Source organism: Leucoraja erinacea, chromosome 7 (assembly GCF_028641065.1).
Source record: "Leucoraja erinacea ecotype New England chromosome 7, Leri_hhj_1, whole genome shotgun sequence".
Taxonomy (NCBI): Eukaryota; Metazoa; Chordata; class Chondrichthyes; order Rajiformes; family Rajidae; genus Leucoraja; species Leucoraja erinaceus.
Window position 1 is genome coordinate 39,112,305 of NC_073383.1, and position 16,463 is coordinate 39,128,767.

Genomic DNA, 16,463 nt, shown 5'->3' on the forward strand with positions numbered 1-16,463 from the left:
GTCTGTTGCCAGCTATTAACCACCAGTTCTGATGTGACTGAGTTATCTCAGCCTTTTTAGCACCTTGTGAAAGGGCTCTGTTACAGTAGAGCTATTGTTTTGGCAGGTACCATCCCCTTTACTACAGAGATCTCTCATCAAGAACCAAACGTAGTGATATCAGATATTTGGTGAAATATGGAGATCTCCTCTGGTCTTATGCCTGTATATTACCAGACTGATTCCTGGGATGTCAGGACTTTCATAATAAGAAAGACTGGATAGACTTGGCTTGTACTTGCTAGAATTTAGAAGATTGAGGGGGGATCTTATAGAAACTTACAAAATTCTTAAGGGGTTGGACAGGCTAGATGCAGGAAAATTGTTCCCGATGTTGGGGAAGTCCAGAACAAGGGGTCACAGTTTAAGGATAAGGGGGAAATATTTTAGGACCGAGATGAGAAAAAAAATTTTCACACAGAGAGTGGTGAATCTCTGGAATTCTCTGCCGCACAAGGTAGTTGAGGCCAGTTCATTGGCTATATTTAAGTGGGAGTTAAATGTGGCCCTTGTGGCTAAAGGGATCAGGGGGTATGGAGAGAAGGCGGGTACAGGATACTGAGTTGGATGATCAGCCATGATCGTATTGAATGGTGGTGCAGGCTCGAAGGGTCGAATAGCCTACTCCTGCACCTGTTTTCTATGTTTCTAAATCTCCTCAGCAAATCTAGACACATCTATTACAAACCCACTGACTCCCACAGCTATCTAGACTACGCTTCTTCCCACCCTGCTTCCTGTAAAGACTCCATCCCCTACTCCCAATTCCTCCGTCTACGCCGCATCTGCACCCAGGATGACGTTTTCCATACCAGGTCATCAAAGATGACCTCATTCTTTAGGGAACTCGGGTTCCCCCCTTCCATTATAGATGAGGCTCTCACTAGGGTCTCCTCGATATCTCGCAACTCTGCTCTTGCTCCCTCTCCCCCCATTCGTAACAAGGACAGAGTCCCCCTTGTCCTCACCTTCCACCCGATCAGCTGTCGCATACAACATATAACCCTCCAACATTTTCGCCACCTCCAACGGGATCCCACTACTGGCCACATCTTCCCATCTACACCCCTTTCCGCAGAGACCATTCCCTCCGCAACTCCCAGGTTAACTCGTCCCTTCCCACCCAAACCACCCCCTCCCCAGGTACTTTCCCCTGCAACTGCAGGGGATGCAACACCTGTCCCTTTACCTCCCCCCTCGACCATCCAAGGACCTTGACAGCCTTTTCAGGTGAGGTTCACTTGCACCTCCTCCAATCTCATCTACTGTATCTGCTGTTCCAGGTGTCAACTCCTGTATATCAGCGAGACCAAGCGCAGGCTCGGCGATCGTTTCGCTGAACACCTCTGCCCGCTCAGTCCACCTAAACCTACCTGATCTCCTGGTTGCTCAGCACTTTAACCCCCTCCCATTCCCAATCTAACCTTTGTCCTGGGCCTCCTCTGTTGTCAGTGAGGCCCAGCGCAAACAGCACCTCATATTTTGCTTGGGTAGCTTACACCCCAGCAGTATGAACATTGACTTCTCTAACTTCAAATAGCCCTTGCTTTCCCTCACTCTCCACCCCCCTTCCCAGTTCTACCACCAGTCTTACTGTCTCCGACTACATCCTATCTCTGTCCCGCCCACTTCCCTGACATCAGTCTGAAGAAGGGTCTCGACCTGAAACATCACCTATTCCTTCTCTCCGGACTTGCTTTTCTGACACCTGTGCTTTCCCATTTCCAGAGTCATTTCAATATGGCCATCGTAAATATCGGCGCTCCAGCGGCAGGGATGAATGCAGCTGTACGTTCGGCAGTCCGAGTTGGGTTATCAGCAGGACACGTGGTCTACACTGTTAGCGATGGGCTGGAAGGCTTTGCTAGCGGACAGGTAAGAGGCTCTTAAGTCCAGTGGAACAACCCCTCTGTGATCTTGTTTGTGTGAGTCACAGCAATGATGTAACTCTATCCAGGTGGACGTGAGTTTGTCAGCATTGGCATTGCTCCTGTTCTGAGACCATGGAGGAGTTTACCTGGAGATAGATATGCTGTATCAATAGGTATTTTCCACTTCTGGAGGTGATTTAAATGCTGTTGAGAAGAGCGATCTCAGAATTGCTCAGTCGGTGGAGGTGCTGATAGCTGATGGCATTGCTCGCTGCGTGCTTGTGCAGGGAAAGATGTAATAGATCTTCAGTGCAATTGACCAGACTTGGAGAAGAGTTATGTTTATAGGGAGATGGGTGTTGGTAGATCACCAGGCTACTGCAAATTGTGCTTCCATATAAATGTTTGTAGCATTGTTCACATTCAGAACAAAAGATGGATGTTAAGCAGATCTTGGGGGCAATGACTACTCACAGAAGAGAGGTCCAATACATGGCATTACCAATGTACTTACACTCTTATGAAAGTAACCCAGGGATTGCCTTCTCTTCTTCCCGCAGATTAAGGAAGTGAGTTGGCGTGATGTTGGAGGCTGGACTGGACAAGGCGGGTCACTGCTGGGCACTAAACGGTAATTATTACCACAATCCTTGATGATCTATATTGACTGTGTGGATGCAATGCTACTCTCCGCAGCATCTGACTGTACATTAACTCAAAAACAGAAGAGGTTGTTTTGGGGATCACTCATACTGCTAGTTTCAATAGTGGTGTCCAATTATTAGCTACTATCACGCGGCCAAAGTGGACTCTAACAGTGGTGTCCAAAGATACTAGAGGAGCAGTATCTTTGGTGGTGTCTGTAAGAAAGGAGGATTGAGCCAGAATCTCCGTCAGTTTGTCATTGTGATGGCAATACTTCATCATGGTAACATAAATCATAGAATCTCAGAGAGACAGCACTGAAACAGGCCACTGTCCACTCCAACCACCAGAAACAACCCATTTACATTTAGCTTACATTAATCCCATTTTCTATTCTTCACAAATTCCCGTCAGATTCTCCCCTTCACCTACAAACGGGGAACAATTTGCAGTTGCCAAGTAGCTCTCAACCCATATGTCTTTGGTAGCTGGGAGAAAACCGGATTAGGGGGCGGCACGGTGGCGCAGAGTTGCCACTTTACCGCACTTTCAGCGCAGATACCCGGTTCAATCCCGACTACGGGTGCTGTCGGTACGTTCTCCCCGTGACCACATGGGTTTTCTCCGAGATCTTCGGTTTCCTTCCACGCTCCAAAGACGTACAGGTTTATAGGTTAATTGGCTCAATATAAATGTAAAATGTCCCTAGTGTGTGTGTAGGATAATGTTAATATATGGGGATTGCTGGTCGGCGCTCGGTGACTCGGTGGGCCAAAGGGCATGTTTCGGCGCTGTATCTCTAAACAAGACTAATCTGGAAGAAACCAATGTGGTCACAGGGAGAACTCCACATAAGCAGCATTGAGGTCAGATCGGACCCATGTCTCTGGAGCTGTGAAGTTACTAACTGTGCCATCCTCAAAACTTAACTAAACTAAGGTCCTCTGCCAAGTTATCTCATCTGAACAACACTGCCTCTGAAGCTTGTACAGCTTTGTGCTGGAGGAGGGAACAATAGCAAACTTGAGGCCTCTGGAGAGATACCTAGTATAGATGTATTGTGGAATTCTTTCTATATCATAGAAGCCGCTTCTTATCAAAAGTAAACAACAGTGACAACATTTACTATCACCTTCAGTTCGCCACCAGTGAAAGAGTAATCAACGTCCATCATACTTGGCACAAAGCTCAGTGTCTACTGCATGGCAGCAACCTCTACCTCCTTTGTCCTTCTGCGGCAGGAACTAATATTCAGCAGACATTGTGAAGCCCCAGCTGGTGAAGGCAAGCATTCCATACCCCTTGTTCCCTGCGTTGCCACTTTTGGGGAACTATATACATGTACCCCAAAGTCTCTCTGTTTAACAACGCTCCACAAGGCCCTCCCATTCTTTGAGTATTCTTAAACTCTCCTGGCTTAACTTCCCAAAATACATCATTTTGAGTTAAATTCCAGCTGCCACTCCCTCGTCCACTTTTGTGGTCTGTACAGTAAACCCTCACAATAACAGACCTCTATACAGCAGAGTACAGTGGACAAGGGCACCCTCACCTTCCAACAGTTGCCCTGAGCTGGCATCACACCCCAGCCTGTTTCCGGGAATTCCACAACCTTCTACACTGGCCAGTATAGCACCACAGAAGTATTTTGCAAACTAATAATTTATTTGGCAGGAAATCAATCGCAAACTGAACTATCAAACATTTTCATCAAAGGAGATATGCTGCTCTTAAGACCCTTGGTGCTACCTTGTGGTGTGATCTGGAACTCAAAATTGAGGCTGTCCACTTTAATAGTGAGATCCTCGATTCATCAGTGGGCGAGATCCAGTGCATTCAGAAAGTATTCAGACCCCTTCACTTTTTCCACATTTTGTTACGTTACAGCCTTATTTTAAAATGGATTAAATTCATTTTTTTATCTTCAATCTACACACGATACCCCAGAATGAAGAAGCAAAAACAGGTGTTTAGAAATTTTTGCAAAGTAATTACAAATAAATAACTGAAATATCACATTTACATGAGTATTCAGACCCTTTGCTATGACGCTCAAAATTGAGCTTAGGTTTATCCTGTTTCCATTGATTATCTTTGAGATGTTTCTACAACTTGATTGGAGTCCACCAGTGGTAAATTAAATTGATTGGACATGATTTGGAAAGGCACACACCTGTCTATATAAGGTCCCACAGTTGACAGTGCATGTCAGAGCAAAAACCAAGCCATGAAGACGAAGGAATTGTCCGTAGCCTCCAAGACAGGATTGTGTCGAGACACAGATCTGGGGAAGGGTATAAAACAATTTCTGCAACATTGCAGGTCCAGAAGAGCACAGTGGCCTCTGTCATTCTTAAATGGAAGTACTATGGAACCACCAGGACTCTTCATAGAGCTGGCCGCCCAGCCAAACTGAGCAATCGGGGGAGAAGGGCCTCGGTCATTTCATCAACAACCCTGAGGAAGAGCGAGGACCTTGCCTGCGCCAGAGCACCAGCCTGGGCTCAGCCTTCTCCGGACCGGCGCTAGACTCTGCCGCGCTGCAGGCGGCCCTCAGACCCAAGTTGGAGCTGGACCAGACTCTGGGCTTGGGTCTGGGCAAGGGAGGGGGAGGAGGTTGCTGCAGCCGCCAGCACCACAAACAGCACCCGCAGCTCCAGCGGGCGCCCGGCCTGCCCATGGCCAGCAGGAGCCCGTCCGCAGACTCTCCGACCAGAACGACTGCAGCAACGCCCGTCTTCGAGCAGGGCCGGCGGCTGCCCATATTCAACATGATCTTGGTGTCGGACTGAGGGTGGGGGGTGGAGGTAGAGGACTGCCGGCCAACCCGGCGGGACAGGCAGAGCCGAGCTGGGGCCAATGGCTGCAAGTCCGGGCTTGGGACAGAAATGGGTCACTGGGGAGGGGACGAGGACGGCCCAACAGCAAATCAACAGCATCCGCAGTGATGGAGAGCCGAGCCGACCCCGATGACAGATGAAAAGCAAACCTGCAAACAATGCAGCAGCACCGTTACCGAGATTGTTTTATAGCTAATGACCTATGACCTGGGCATGCGCAGTCGGAATACCAAACTCGCTTATTTGTCCTTTGCCCTGTGGCCCAATGGGCTTCATATTGCAGCAACTCACTATCCCTTCCGGCAGTGACCTTGTTCCCAGATCCCACTCTAAGCACGTGCAGGTTGGTAGATTAACTGGCTTCGGTAAAAATTGTAGATTGTCCCTTGTGTGTACATAGGATAGTGTAGTGTTATTGTTTGGGGATCGTTAGTCGGCACTGACTCGATGGGCTGAAAGGCCTCTTTCTGTGATGTATGTCTAAACTAAACTAAAAGACTCCTGACCCTCCTGCTGCACAAAGCTTGTTCCTCATAATTTTCATCATTACTCCTCATAACGGTTGCATTCTAACACACAGTGCTAACTCTTCTAACTTTGGATCAACGGCTTACTTCCATCGGGCTTATTTCATCTGTTTTGTATGCAGAACACTCCCTGAAAAGTGCATGGAAAAGCTTGTGCAACAAATACGCAACTACAAAATCCATGCTCTCCTGATCGTCGGAGGCTTTGAGGTGAGTACTCGTTCTCATTCCTGTGCTTCCCTGTTGCATTTTCCTTTGGCTATTACAGTCACGGAACTGCTCCCAGCCATTTTCACCCCATACAAATGTTTCGATGCTCGTGCAGTATCACGAGCCTGCTGCCAGGGGGAGGTTTCGAGCTGCTTGTAGCCAGCCCTCAGCACTGCCACCTGCTGATATGTAATGGCACTGCAGCCATGATTTTGAGTGCTGCGGAATTGTTCAGTCTGAAGAAGGGTTTCGGCCCGAAACGTTGCCTATTTCCTTCGTTCCATAGATGCTGCTGCACCCGCTGAGTTTCTCCAGCATTTTTGTGTACCTTGCATTTTAATTTTGTTGGAAGCCGTCTGAAAAACTCAAAATATGAAGTGTGGAGATGTCCGAAACTGCAGACGCTGGAATCTCGATCAAAACAAAATGCTGAAGGAACTCAGCAGGTCAGGCAGCATCTGTGGAGTGAATGGACAGGGACTTGCCTATCCATTCCGTCCATGGATGCTGCTTGACCTGCTGAGTTCTTTTGAAATGTGATTGATTTGTTGCTTTTAACTTTAAAAAATTATTTTCTCAATCCCTCTCCTTGTTCCTACCCCTCTGCTGAAAGGTCAGACGGTGTGATACAACACCAGGTTAATGTGCATTTCCACAGGTGGAGGTAGTTCTCGTAGCCAAGTGTGGTGGTGAGCATCACTGTGTATGGCAAGTGCTTGCTGCATGGGCTTGAGCACACACGTATTCCCACTCTGCCGCATTGTTTCCCACCATAGATTTTAGGAGCATTCGGTGGATTTTTAATAGTCCCCAACCTCTCTACATTTTTCACACTTTGAAGTGAAAAGACTACAGAAATATCTGAAATAGACTGAAACAGCTGGGAATATAATTCAGCAAGTCGGGCAGCAAGAAAGAAAATCATAGTCAATATTTTAGGTCAATGACCATTCCTCAGGCCTTTCAGCAGGTCCGTTGGAAGATCATTGACCTGAAATGTCGACTGTTTCTAAATCCACAGATGTTGCATGACCTGCTGAGTGTCTCAGTTATCATTGCTCTTCACCATTCTCTTCCTCTCACCTTTCCCAGAAGTTTCCTGCATTCCTGTTGTTCTCCATCTCCTGGGCCAGCTTCCTCTTCCAGTGGGCTCCCACCTTTATATGCATTGGTGGTGGGCATGCACAGGTTAATGGGGACTGCTTCTCCCACTGCAGGCTTTTGTCGCAGCCCTGCAACTGACCGAGGGCCGGGAACACTACGAGGAGCTCTGTATCCCCATGTGCGTCATCCCCGCCACCATCAGCAACAACGTGCCGGGAACTGACTTCAGTCTGGGCTGCGACACCGCTGTCAACGCAGCCATGGAGGTACGGTCGGGGGGAGACTGGGCAGCACAGGTCATTCGGCCCGTCGAGAAGGCCTATCTGGGAGGCCATTCAGACCAGCTAGCAGGTTAATAAGAATTGGGTCCATTCAGCTCAGCGAGCAGGTTAATAGAATGGATGGTCATTCAGCCTCTTAAACCTATTGATGTATATGGGGCGGCAAAGTGGTGCAGCTGGTAGAGCTGCTGCCTCACAGTGCCAAAGATCCGGGTTCGATCCTGATCTATGTATGGAGTTTGTGCGTTCTCCCTGTGATCGAGTGGGTTTCCTCCGGGTGCTCTGGTTTCCTCTCATACTCCAAAGTTTGTGGTTTAATTGGCCTCTGTAGATAACCCCTTTTGTGTAGGGAGTGGATGCAAAAATGGGATAACGTAAAACTGATAAAAGTGAATGATTGACGTTTGGCATGGACTTGGACGGCCAAAGAGTCTGTTTCCATGCTGTATCTTTCAATCAATTCCATCTACATAAACCGCCAAAGCCCATTGAGCTTGTTTATCCAGTTGTAGTTAGCAACAGTCTCTCTGATGAAGGTATCCCTCCAGGATAGGAGTTGTCACTGGAAAGATGATTGGGGTCCTTGTGTGGGTGGGGTGATGATGTGGAGGTGGGATGTTGCCCTGCGGACTGTGGGGTCAGGTTGGATGTTGTGAAGTTGAGGGAAATACTGATGGGGATTTACCCCTTGCCTACAGCAGCCACCGTCGAGCAAACCAAGTTCCCTGTGACCGATGTGGGAGGTAAATCCCTCGGAGTCCCTCATCACGGGGTCAGTGAGGTGTAGTTGCTGCTGCCTTCCAGTCTGGGAGAGATCCTCTGGCAGTTTTATGGGGAAGTCGGTCTCCATTTGATGTGGGATTTGGTAGACGGGTCAGGATGGCTCGGTTCTCGGGTGAGCTGGTTCTGACCCTGACGGACCCTGTACTGACTGTGATGTTCCTCCCCACAGACCTGTGACCGCATCAAGCAGTCGGCCTCAGGAACCAAGCGGCGGGTCTTCATTGTGGAGACCATGGGGGGTTACTGCGGCTACCTGGCCTCTGCCACTGCCCTGGCTGTTGGGGCCGATGCTGCCTACATCTACGAAGACTTGATCAACATCCACGACTTGACGGTGCGTTCTGCTCTATCCCTCCCAGTGGGGGAGGTATGGTGCTCAGTCACTTCTGACCCCCACCCTGAGGGCATTTACTTGCTGCAATCTGCCGTCGTGATTAGGGGGACTGTATCCAGTGGACATCATCACCTGATCATATCGCACATTCCAGCTAGCAATTTGGTTACTTTGTGTTGCAGGCTAAGCCCTGGCACGACCCCCCCCCCGTTCCCCCCCCCCCCCCCCCCCCCCAGCCATGTCTCCAACATCTAACTATACAATACAATGCAATACCATTTATTTGTCATTTGAACCTCACATGAAGTTCAAACAAAATTTGGTTTCTGCAGTCATACAACAAGAAAAGAACCAAGACACACACCAACACAATCCACACAAACATCCATCACAGCAAATCTCCTCACTGTGATGGAAGGCAAAGTCTTGTCTCTCCCCTGCTCTCCGTTCTTCTCCCGATGTCAAAGTCAAAGCCCCCGGTGGGCGCTAGAAAGTCCCGCAGCCACTTAAAGCCGCGCAGGGCGGTGTAAGGCCCCGCTCCAGGTCACCTTTAACCCCGCAATTCGGGCGGCAGAAGTCGCCATTGCCGATGCCCCGCAAAGCGGTCGCCCACCAGGGACCCGCGAGCTCCCGGTGTCACCATCCACCGGAGTCGGGTCGCAACCACGCGCCACTGCAGCTCTCCACGCTCTGAAGCCGGCCAGCTCCATGGTGGTAGGTCCGCAGCTCCACCAGCTCCACGACTTGAGCCCCCAGGTCGTTCCGGTTGGAGGCCGCACCACGGCACCAGGCCCCAACGACAACGGAGACCCGACAGGGAAAAGGTTGGGTCCCCGTACAGGGAAGAGATTTAAAAGTTTCCCCCACCCCCCCCCTCCCCACACATACACAGTCAAAAACCCACTACAAACTATACCCTCAACAGGACAATAAAATAAAAAAAGACAGACGGACTGCAGAGGCCGCTGCGACATCGGTTGCGCCGCCCATAAATAAGAAAAGCCACTTAGCTTATTGTAACCATGCTGACTGTTCACTGGCTTGCTTTTTCTCTGCAGATCACTCCCTCCTCAATTATTCATACAATTCTCTTAACCCACTTCCACCCTCTTCTGGCCATGCATTTCAGATCCTCTGCCTGTTCCTCCCTCTCCCACTTCCCGGATGCTCTGAAATCTTTGCCCTCCAATTCCGCAAATCTTTGCTGGGAGAGCCCTTCCTCTGGCGTTATTCCATCAGCAGCTGGCCATTTGCTTCTGGGGTTTGGGCCAGGAGGGGATTAGGCTGGGCCAGGAGGGGTTGGGGTTGCGATGGGCAAGGTGGGGAGTGGGTGGGCCACGTGGGGAGGGTGGGAATGTGTGGCGATGGGGGAGGGGTCGTGAAGGGCGAAGGTTGGGGTGGGCTATGAAGGGTGGGGGGGGGGGGGGGGGGGATGTGTGCTGATGGGTGGGGTGTGGAGTGAGTGCTTTTTTTCCATGGTATTCACCTTCTGACTCTGGGTTTCCCCCAGGCTAATGTGGAGCATCTGACGGAGAAGATGAAGACAACAGTGCAGCGAGGGCTGGTGATCAGGTGCGTTCCGCTGGCAATTGCAGAATCAGCAAAAGCAAAAGCTGATTCTGATCTTTTTTTTCCCCCTTTTGATGCGGAGAGCAGGTCAGCGTGACCCCAAACGGTGATGTACTCCAGTGAAGTCCTTCATTGAACATTCAGCCGAGTTCCCCACCCTGCAGCAGTGGCACCACTCGGGGCTGGCCACCAGGTGGGGCCTCTGAGCTGGTTGCCAGGGAGTAGGTCACCTCTCTCTCCTGTTTACTCAAGCCGACCTCCTTCAGGGGACTCGAATATGACAAGAGCATTGAACCAAACTTATCCCATGATCAATTGTGGGGAAAGTTGCTGCTGCAGCTACTGGGGGCCATTCACCTTGATGGTGTGTGGACATTGCGTCCCTCCCAGCTGTCTACCCGTACCGTCCTTGCTCTGCTCCTGTACTACTTCATGCGACTGAAATGCCCTCCCCATCCTGATTTTCATTCTCTCCCTGAAGGAGCTTTTGCCTGACCAAAACAAGGCCACTCGTTCCACCCGTGGCAGGGATTGTGGTAGAGCTTGACTCTACCGTCACCCAATCCTCTAATTTCTATGATGGAGCATTGTGTGATCAGCAGGGGTTGCCGGGTCATCACCAGATTTCCCATGGTTTAGTAGATGAGTGCAGCTTGTTTAGGGCCCATGCAGTGCCCAACACACTGGGCCTGAGCCTAGGTCTGGAAGTCAGAGCTCCACATACAGGGTTGAGCGCCACCTTCCTTTAACTCCCAACCTCATCCTTGGTAGTGAAACAAGATGGTGTACCCTCTCTTCCACCTGCAAACCCAAACCCTATCACTGGGCTATCGTACATGACGGCTCTTATGTTTCCATATAAACATGACATGATCTTTCTTCCTCCTCAAGAAATGAAAAATGCCACCAACACTACACCACGGAATTCTTGTACAATCTGTACTCTGCTGAAGGGAAAGGTGTGTTTGACTGTCGTACCAACGTGTTGGGCCACATGCAACAGGTGAGGCTCGGGGCACTGACTATGGGCCCCGCTATAAAGCTTCAGTAATGAAGTAACGTTACAACATTGGACAATAATTTGACAAGACCTCTCCCAGCCTAAGCTCGGGGATTCCTAGTAATATACACTGTTCCTGATAATTCCCAATCCCACATTCTGCTCCTAATATTTCAGATTCAATTCAAGACACAAGCTGTGGTGGAGGCAGATACAAAAGTGACATTTAAGAGTTTTGGACAGGCATATGGATGAGCAGGGATACGGATTACGTACAGTCAGATAAAAGTTGGTTTTGGGATCATGTTCGGAACAGACATTGTGGGATGAAGAGCCTGGCCCTGCGTCACATATTATATGTTCTTTGCTCTCTGTTACAGGGAGGAGCACCTACCCCGTTTGATAGGAACTTTGGGACAAAGCTGGGCGTGAAAGCTGTGCAGTGGCTAACGGAGAAGCTCCAGGAATCCTACAGGAAAGGTGTGTTGTAACGTGGGCTGGCTGGGGGATGGGAGTGGGGGTGGGGGTGGTGGTGGAGGTGAACTATCCAGGCTGGACTGGGTCAGGCACATGCACAGTCTGTACAGGGAGGGAACCACGTTTGAAGAAGTTTGGGACGGTGAAAGAAGCCTTGGCTTCCATGAATCCTAGTTTAGGGGGTGTTGTAACGTGGGCTTGGGGGGGGCATGGGAGTGGGGGTGGGGATGGTGGTGGAGGTGAACTATCCAGGCTGGACTGGGTCAGGCACAGCACAGTCATACAGAGGGAACCACTGAAGAAGTGGCGGTGAAGAAGCCTTGGCTTCCATGGAGTTTAGGGGGTGTTGTGGTGGAGCTGGAGCAGAGGGAGGGAACCAACAGAACCCTGTGAGACATGGAGGGAGTTGCAAGCAACCCTAGGTAGTGCTCCTGGATCTGGGAGCACTTCAGATCTTTTGAGCAAACTGAATCTTCAAAATGTTCCCTTTGGGCTTCCTGAGCAACGGAATGTTTCCTTGGCAATGGGAAAGAAAGACCAGGAATGGGACAGGATGTTGACACCGTTACCATCACCGGTGGGGGTGAGCGCGTTAGGGCTTTCATTGTATTAATGTTGTGATCATTGTCTGTGTAACCTGCTTGCCTTTTCTTCGATAGGGGCAGTCTTTGCAAACTCTCCTGAGACGGCCTGTGTCCTGGGAATGAATAGGAAGGCCCTGGTGTTCCAACCCGTCGTGGAGCTGAAAGGACAAACCGACTTTGAGTAAGTTGCTGGGGATTTTGGAGTGGGTTTAGGGGTCAGGATGCTGAGACTTCAAGGACCTTTTGGGTGAAAGCAGGAAACCATAGGTGATGCTCGGGTTGGTGGAGTTCGTGGGACGGTGGTGAGCTGAAGGGCTGCTCGTGAAGGAGGCAGGGATGGTTGCTTGCACCGAGGAGGTCATATCCCAGCATTGGATTTCATGTGATTAATTATACACTGGTCGTTATTGATATAATAAAAGTGTATCCAAGGACTTTGCAAGAGAGTAAAATACAACATTTTTACTCTGAGGCATTGGGCAGGTTGTCAAAGGCTGGGACAAAAAGCTGGGTTTTGCGTGAGAGAGGGAGTCCCTGGATTTGGTTCTTCAGCAGTTAAAGGCACGGCTAGCAGCACAGAGATCAGCGGGTGGTGATTAAATACAAGAGCTGGTACCAGTATCAAATACTGGTTCAGCACTGTGCCTTGGGTCACCGGAGAAGTCAATTCATACTCTTAGTGTAGCTGCCCTGCTCCCAGAGAATGCAGGTCAAGTGATGCCACGCTGTCCCTCACAGTCACTGACCCCACAGTTCTCCCTCCAGGGTTTGCAGTTCCCCTTCAGGTCCCGTAACCATGAAGCTGTACGGTGTAATCAAATGCCGTTGGAACAGACACTCCATGTGTGCTTGCATTGCTTCTGATGTATGGCAGGTATAGACATTGGACGGGATTTTAGCACAAAGTAAACCTTTGTCCCGTGAAATCAGGTTGATGTGCATCTGTTACTAACTATCCAAATCCCTAGCACCAGCGGGAAGCCATCAGTGTGAGCTGGATCTGTTCACTCCACAATTTGTGTGTTTTGGGGCCGGGAATTACCCAGAAACATGGAGACCCGGCTGCTGCACTCTTGAGGTGTGAGCAGGTCGGACCCTGGGCTGACCAGTGGGAATGGGCACTGTTGCTGGAGATGGGGATGTGAGAGGTCCACTGGAAGGGTTGGCATGGAGACTGTTGCGGTCTGGAGTGGGCCATTTAATTGTGCGTGTGTGTGTTGGACAGGCACAGGATGCCGAAGGAGCAGTGGTGGCTGAGGCTGCGGCCTCTGCTGAAGATGCTGGCCAAGTACCAGACCCACTTCGACAACTACATCACGGGCAAGGTCGAGCACGTCAACAGGAGGAGCCTCAGCGTGGAGTCCGGCTTCTGAGACAAGCAGCTCCGTGCATCACTTTCTACTGTATTTCGTCCCCTTACCATGTTGACTGTGAGTTAGTGTACAACAACTTGCCCTGCACTAGCTCCACAACTTAGTACATCCCCGGGTGCTTCAAGCACACTCTCAGACTAGTGGGAATTTTCAGCCGAGGTGGCAGCAGATGTGGTCCTGAAGGGGCCGTGCCCATCTACTCGAAGGTGTCTCCATGTTTCTGATCACTATGTCCCTTCCGACACATCTGTACTGACTCCCACACCTCTACATTCTACTGTTCATTAAACGCACAGGACAACTTGTGTTGGTTGTGATGCCAACTCCTCCACGTCCTCTCACATATTTCTCTCTCCCTTTTCCTCTTTCCCTCTCCCAGCTCTCTTTCCATTCCCTCCACAGTAGTCCTGAAATCACAGGAGCTTGACACAAAGTAAAGTGTTCTCAGTGTTTTTAGATCTCGGGTATAAATAATCCAACACCATCCCTTCCACTCAGCGCAGTAACTGGAGGCTGTCTTGAGGGTGAAGGCGTAAAACCAGGAGTTGGGGATGCTGAAAAAGTATTCTTTAAATGTCTCTGGTGAAGCAAATGTGATGGAATGAGTGGGGATGGATATAGGAGGTGTATTTAAGTAAATTCAGTCTGAAACTCAGTACCCTCGCCAACCTCCAGTGGCACATAGGAAATACAGGGCTAGCACTGATATGACTACCTTCCCATGTCTAATTACTGTAAGATATCTCCTGAAAACAATGTTGTGTTTTATGCATTCTATAATCTGAGTGTTGATCATGTAATCCTAGTCAAGCCTCTGGCTGCATGTAACTGTCCTATACACTCCTACATTAATACTTGATTTGAATACAATTTATAATGTTCACATCTTCTGATAATGTACTGTAGAAATTAACAGGGATCATCCGTTTCATTGCAATGAAGGCTTTGAAAGTGAAAAATTCCAAGTAATTCCCTTTACCAGAAATGTATTGATCCATGGGTTAATTGTGGCTGATTATACAAGATTCTTTTAATAACAAGATTTTTTTTAATCCTAAGTAATCTTATAGTTACTTTATCTTAAGAAAGTATTGGCAAGGACACAGCCATGGAGTATTATTGTCGCTCCTCAATAATATGTATTACATTTATTCCAGTGTTTATTTTGAAATGAATAAACATTTGTTTAAATATCAAGGTTGCATTTCCCTTTATGTATTACCATAGTATACTCTGGTTATATGGCCACTCCAGCTAATCCCCTGTGGATCTGTCCCTTGTGTTGTCACAAGAGGGGTCCAATCAAGGCAGGGTGGCAGGATGAGTTATGGCTCTGTCCATCCAACCCAGATGGAAAGAGTGAGAGTCGTCCTTGCCAGCTGGTGAAGCCAGCCCTGCTGCTGATGCATACAAATACAACTTAGAATGTCCGGTCTGCAGACTGCCAGGCTGCCGTAGAGGGAGCCTTTCATTCGGGATTGGGCACCGGACCAAAGTGAAAGGGTTTTACTTCATACCTGATCAAAGGTACTCGCACATGGTGAAGAAAAGATTTCTGTGCCAATATAGTATTTTACAATCTCCAACAATGGTTCAATAAGGTACAGTGACTGTTATATAGCACCACCTTTAACATAGAGTACACCATCATTAGCCAGTGTGTCTAATCTGTACTACAGCTATTTGTGGGATTTATATATATTATCTGCATCATGTACTGACCATGGAATTTGATTTGCTAGATTATGTCTTGTGATTAAATTTGTATTGCACAATGACTCGTCTGTAGAGTTGTTGATTTTTGGATTCTTTGTAAAATTCTGATATTTTCTCGGCCTTCTTCCAATTTACCTGAAATATCAAGACGTTAGGATTACCTGTCTTCAAAGAAGATGCCCATATAGTGAAGGAAGAAACTGCAGACACTGGTTTAAACCGAAGAGAGACACAAAAAGCTGGAGTAACTCAGGGGGTGTCTGAAGAAGGGCCTTTACCCCAAACGTTACCCATTCCTTCTCTCCAAATGCTGCCTGTCCAGCTGTGTTACTCCAACTTTTTGTGTCTATCTGCCATATAGTGATGAGAGTGGGTACTGCGAGGACAGCAGAGTGGTTCCTGCTACCCCGTGTGTTACAAATCCCCTGTCACTTTATCGCTTCCCCTGAATCCAAGCCCAAGAGGAGCACATATGATACCAGGAGGTAAGGATTGCTCAGGTCTGCCTGTCATAAAGGTCTACTGTGCATTAATATTTCCTCTGAAATTGTTCTTGCTAGCTAAGTTAATGGATCACGTCAGAACTGAGAATAAATTGAGTAAACTATCGCCAGCCTCTAGGGAAGGGGCAAGGTCCATCCCTGAAGCAGTATCGGTAACATCCGGTGATGTGCTCACTCAAAAGGAAGAGGTATCAAAAAGTATACAGTAATATATATTTTTGGGCAGTACCTTGAGGTCAAGGATGATTTGCTTCCACTCGAGTGCGGTGGGTTCTGATGAGGCCAATATAGGACTGCAGAGCTCTGCCCCAGGTAGAGCAGGTGGCAGTCCTGGAATTACCTTGTGTGTCAGTAATGAAAACATAGATGAGTGTTTCAGCAGCTGATGAGCAACAAAATGGAAACTGATGAGAGGTTCAATAAACTTGAGTTGTTTTCTCTGGAGCTTTGGAGGCTGAGGGGTGGTCCGATACATTTGTAACACCATGCGAGGCCTAGTTAGAATAGATAGACTGGAGAGCATAGTTTTGAAGTTTAACAATGAGCTGGGTCATTTTTATTTACAGATTGAAGTGTGTGCTTGGCATATGCTGGCAGGAGTAATGGT

The 16,463-nt window shown here is 48.7% G+C and overlaps 1 protein-coding gene across 1 annotated transcript in view; it reads left to right on the forward strand.

Moving 5' to 3' along the window:
* Positions 1-15,415, forward strand: part of LOC129698900 (ATP-dependent 6-phosphofructokinase, liver type-like) — a 53,885-nt gene extending 38,470 nt beyond the window's left edge. Inside the window, exons 13-22 of the mRNA XM_055638317.1 lie at positions 1,768-1,914; positions 2,471-2,541; positions 6,045-6,132; positions 7,350-7,502; positions 8,470-8,634; positions 10,145-10,206; positions 11,095-11,206; positions 11,584-11,683; positions 12,340-12,445; positions 13,490-15,415. Of these exons, the coding sequence (XP_055494292.1) occupies positions 1,768-1,914; positions 2,471-2,541; positions 6,045-6,132; positions 7,350-7,502; positions 8,470-8,634; positions 10,145-10,206; positions 11,095-11,206; positions 11,584-11,683; positions 12,340-12,445; positions 13,490-13,637 (1,152 nt within the window). The 3' untranslated portion in view covers positions 13,638-15,415. The remainder of the gene's footprint in view (positions 1-1,767; positions 1,915-2,470; positions 2,542-6,044; positions 6,133-7,349; positions 7,503-8,469; positions 8,635-10,144; positions 10,207-11,094; positions 11,207-11,583; positions 11,684-12,339; positions 12,446-13,489) is intronic.
* Positions 15,416-16,463: the final 1,048 nt, after the last annotated feature.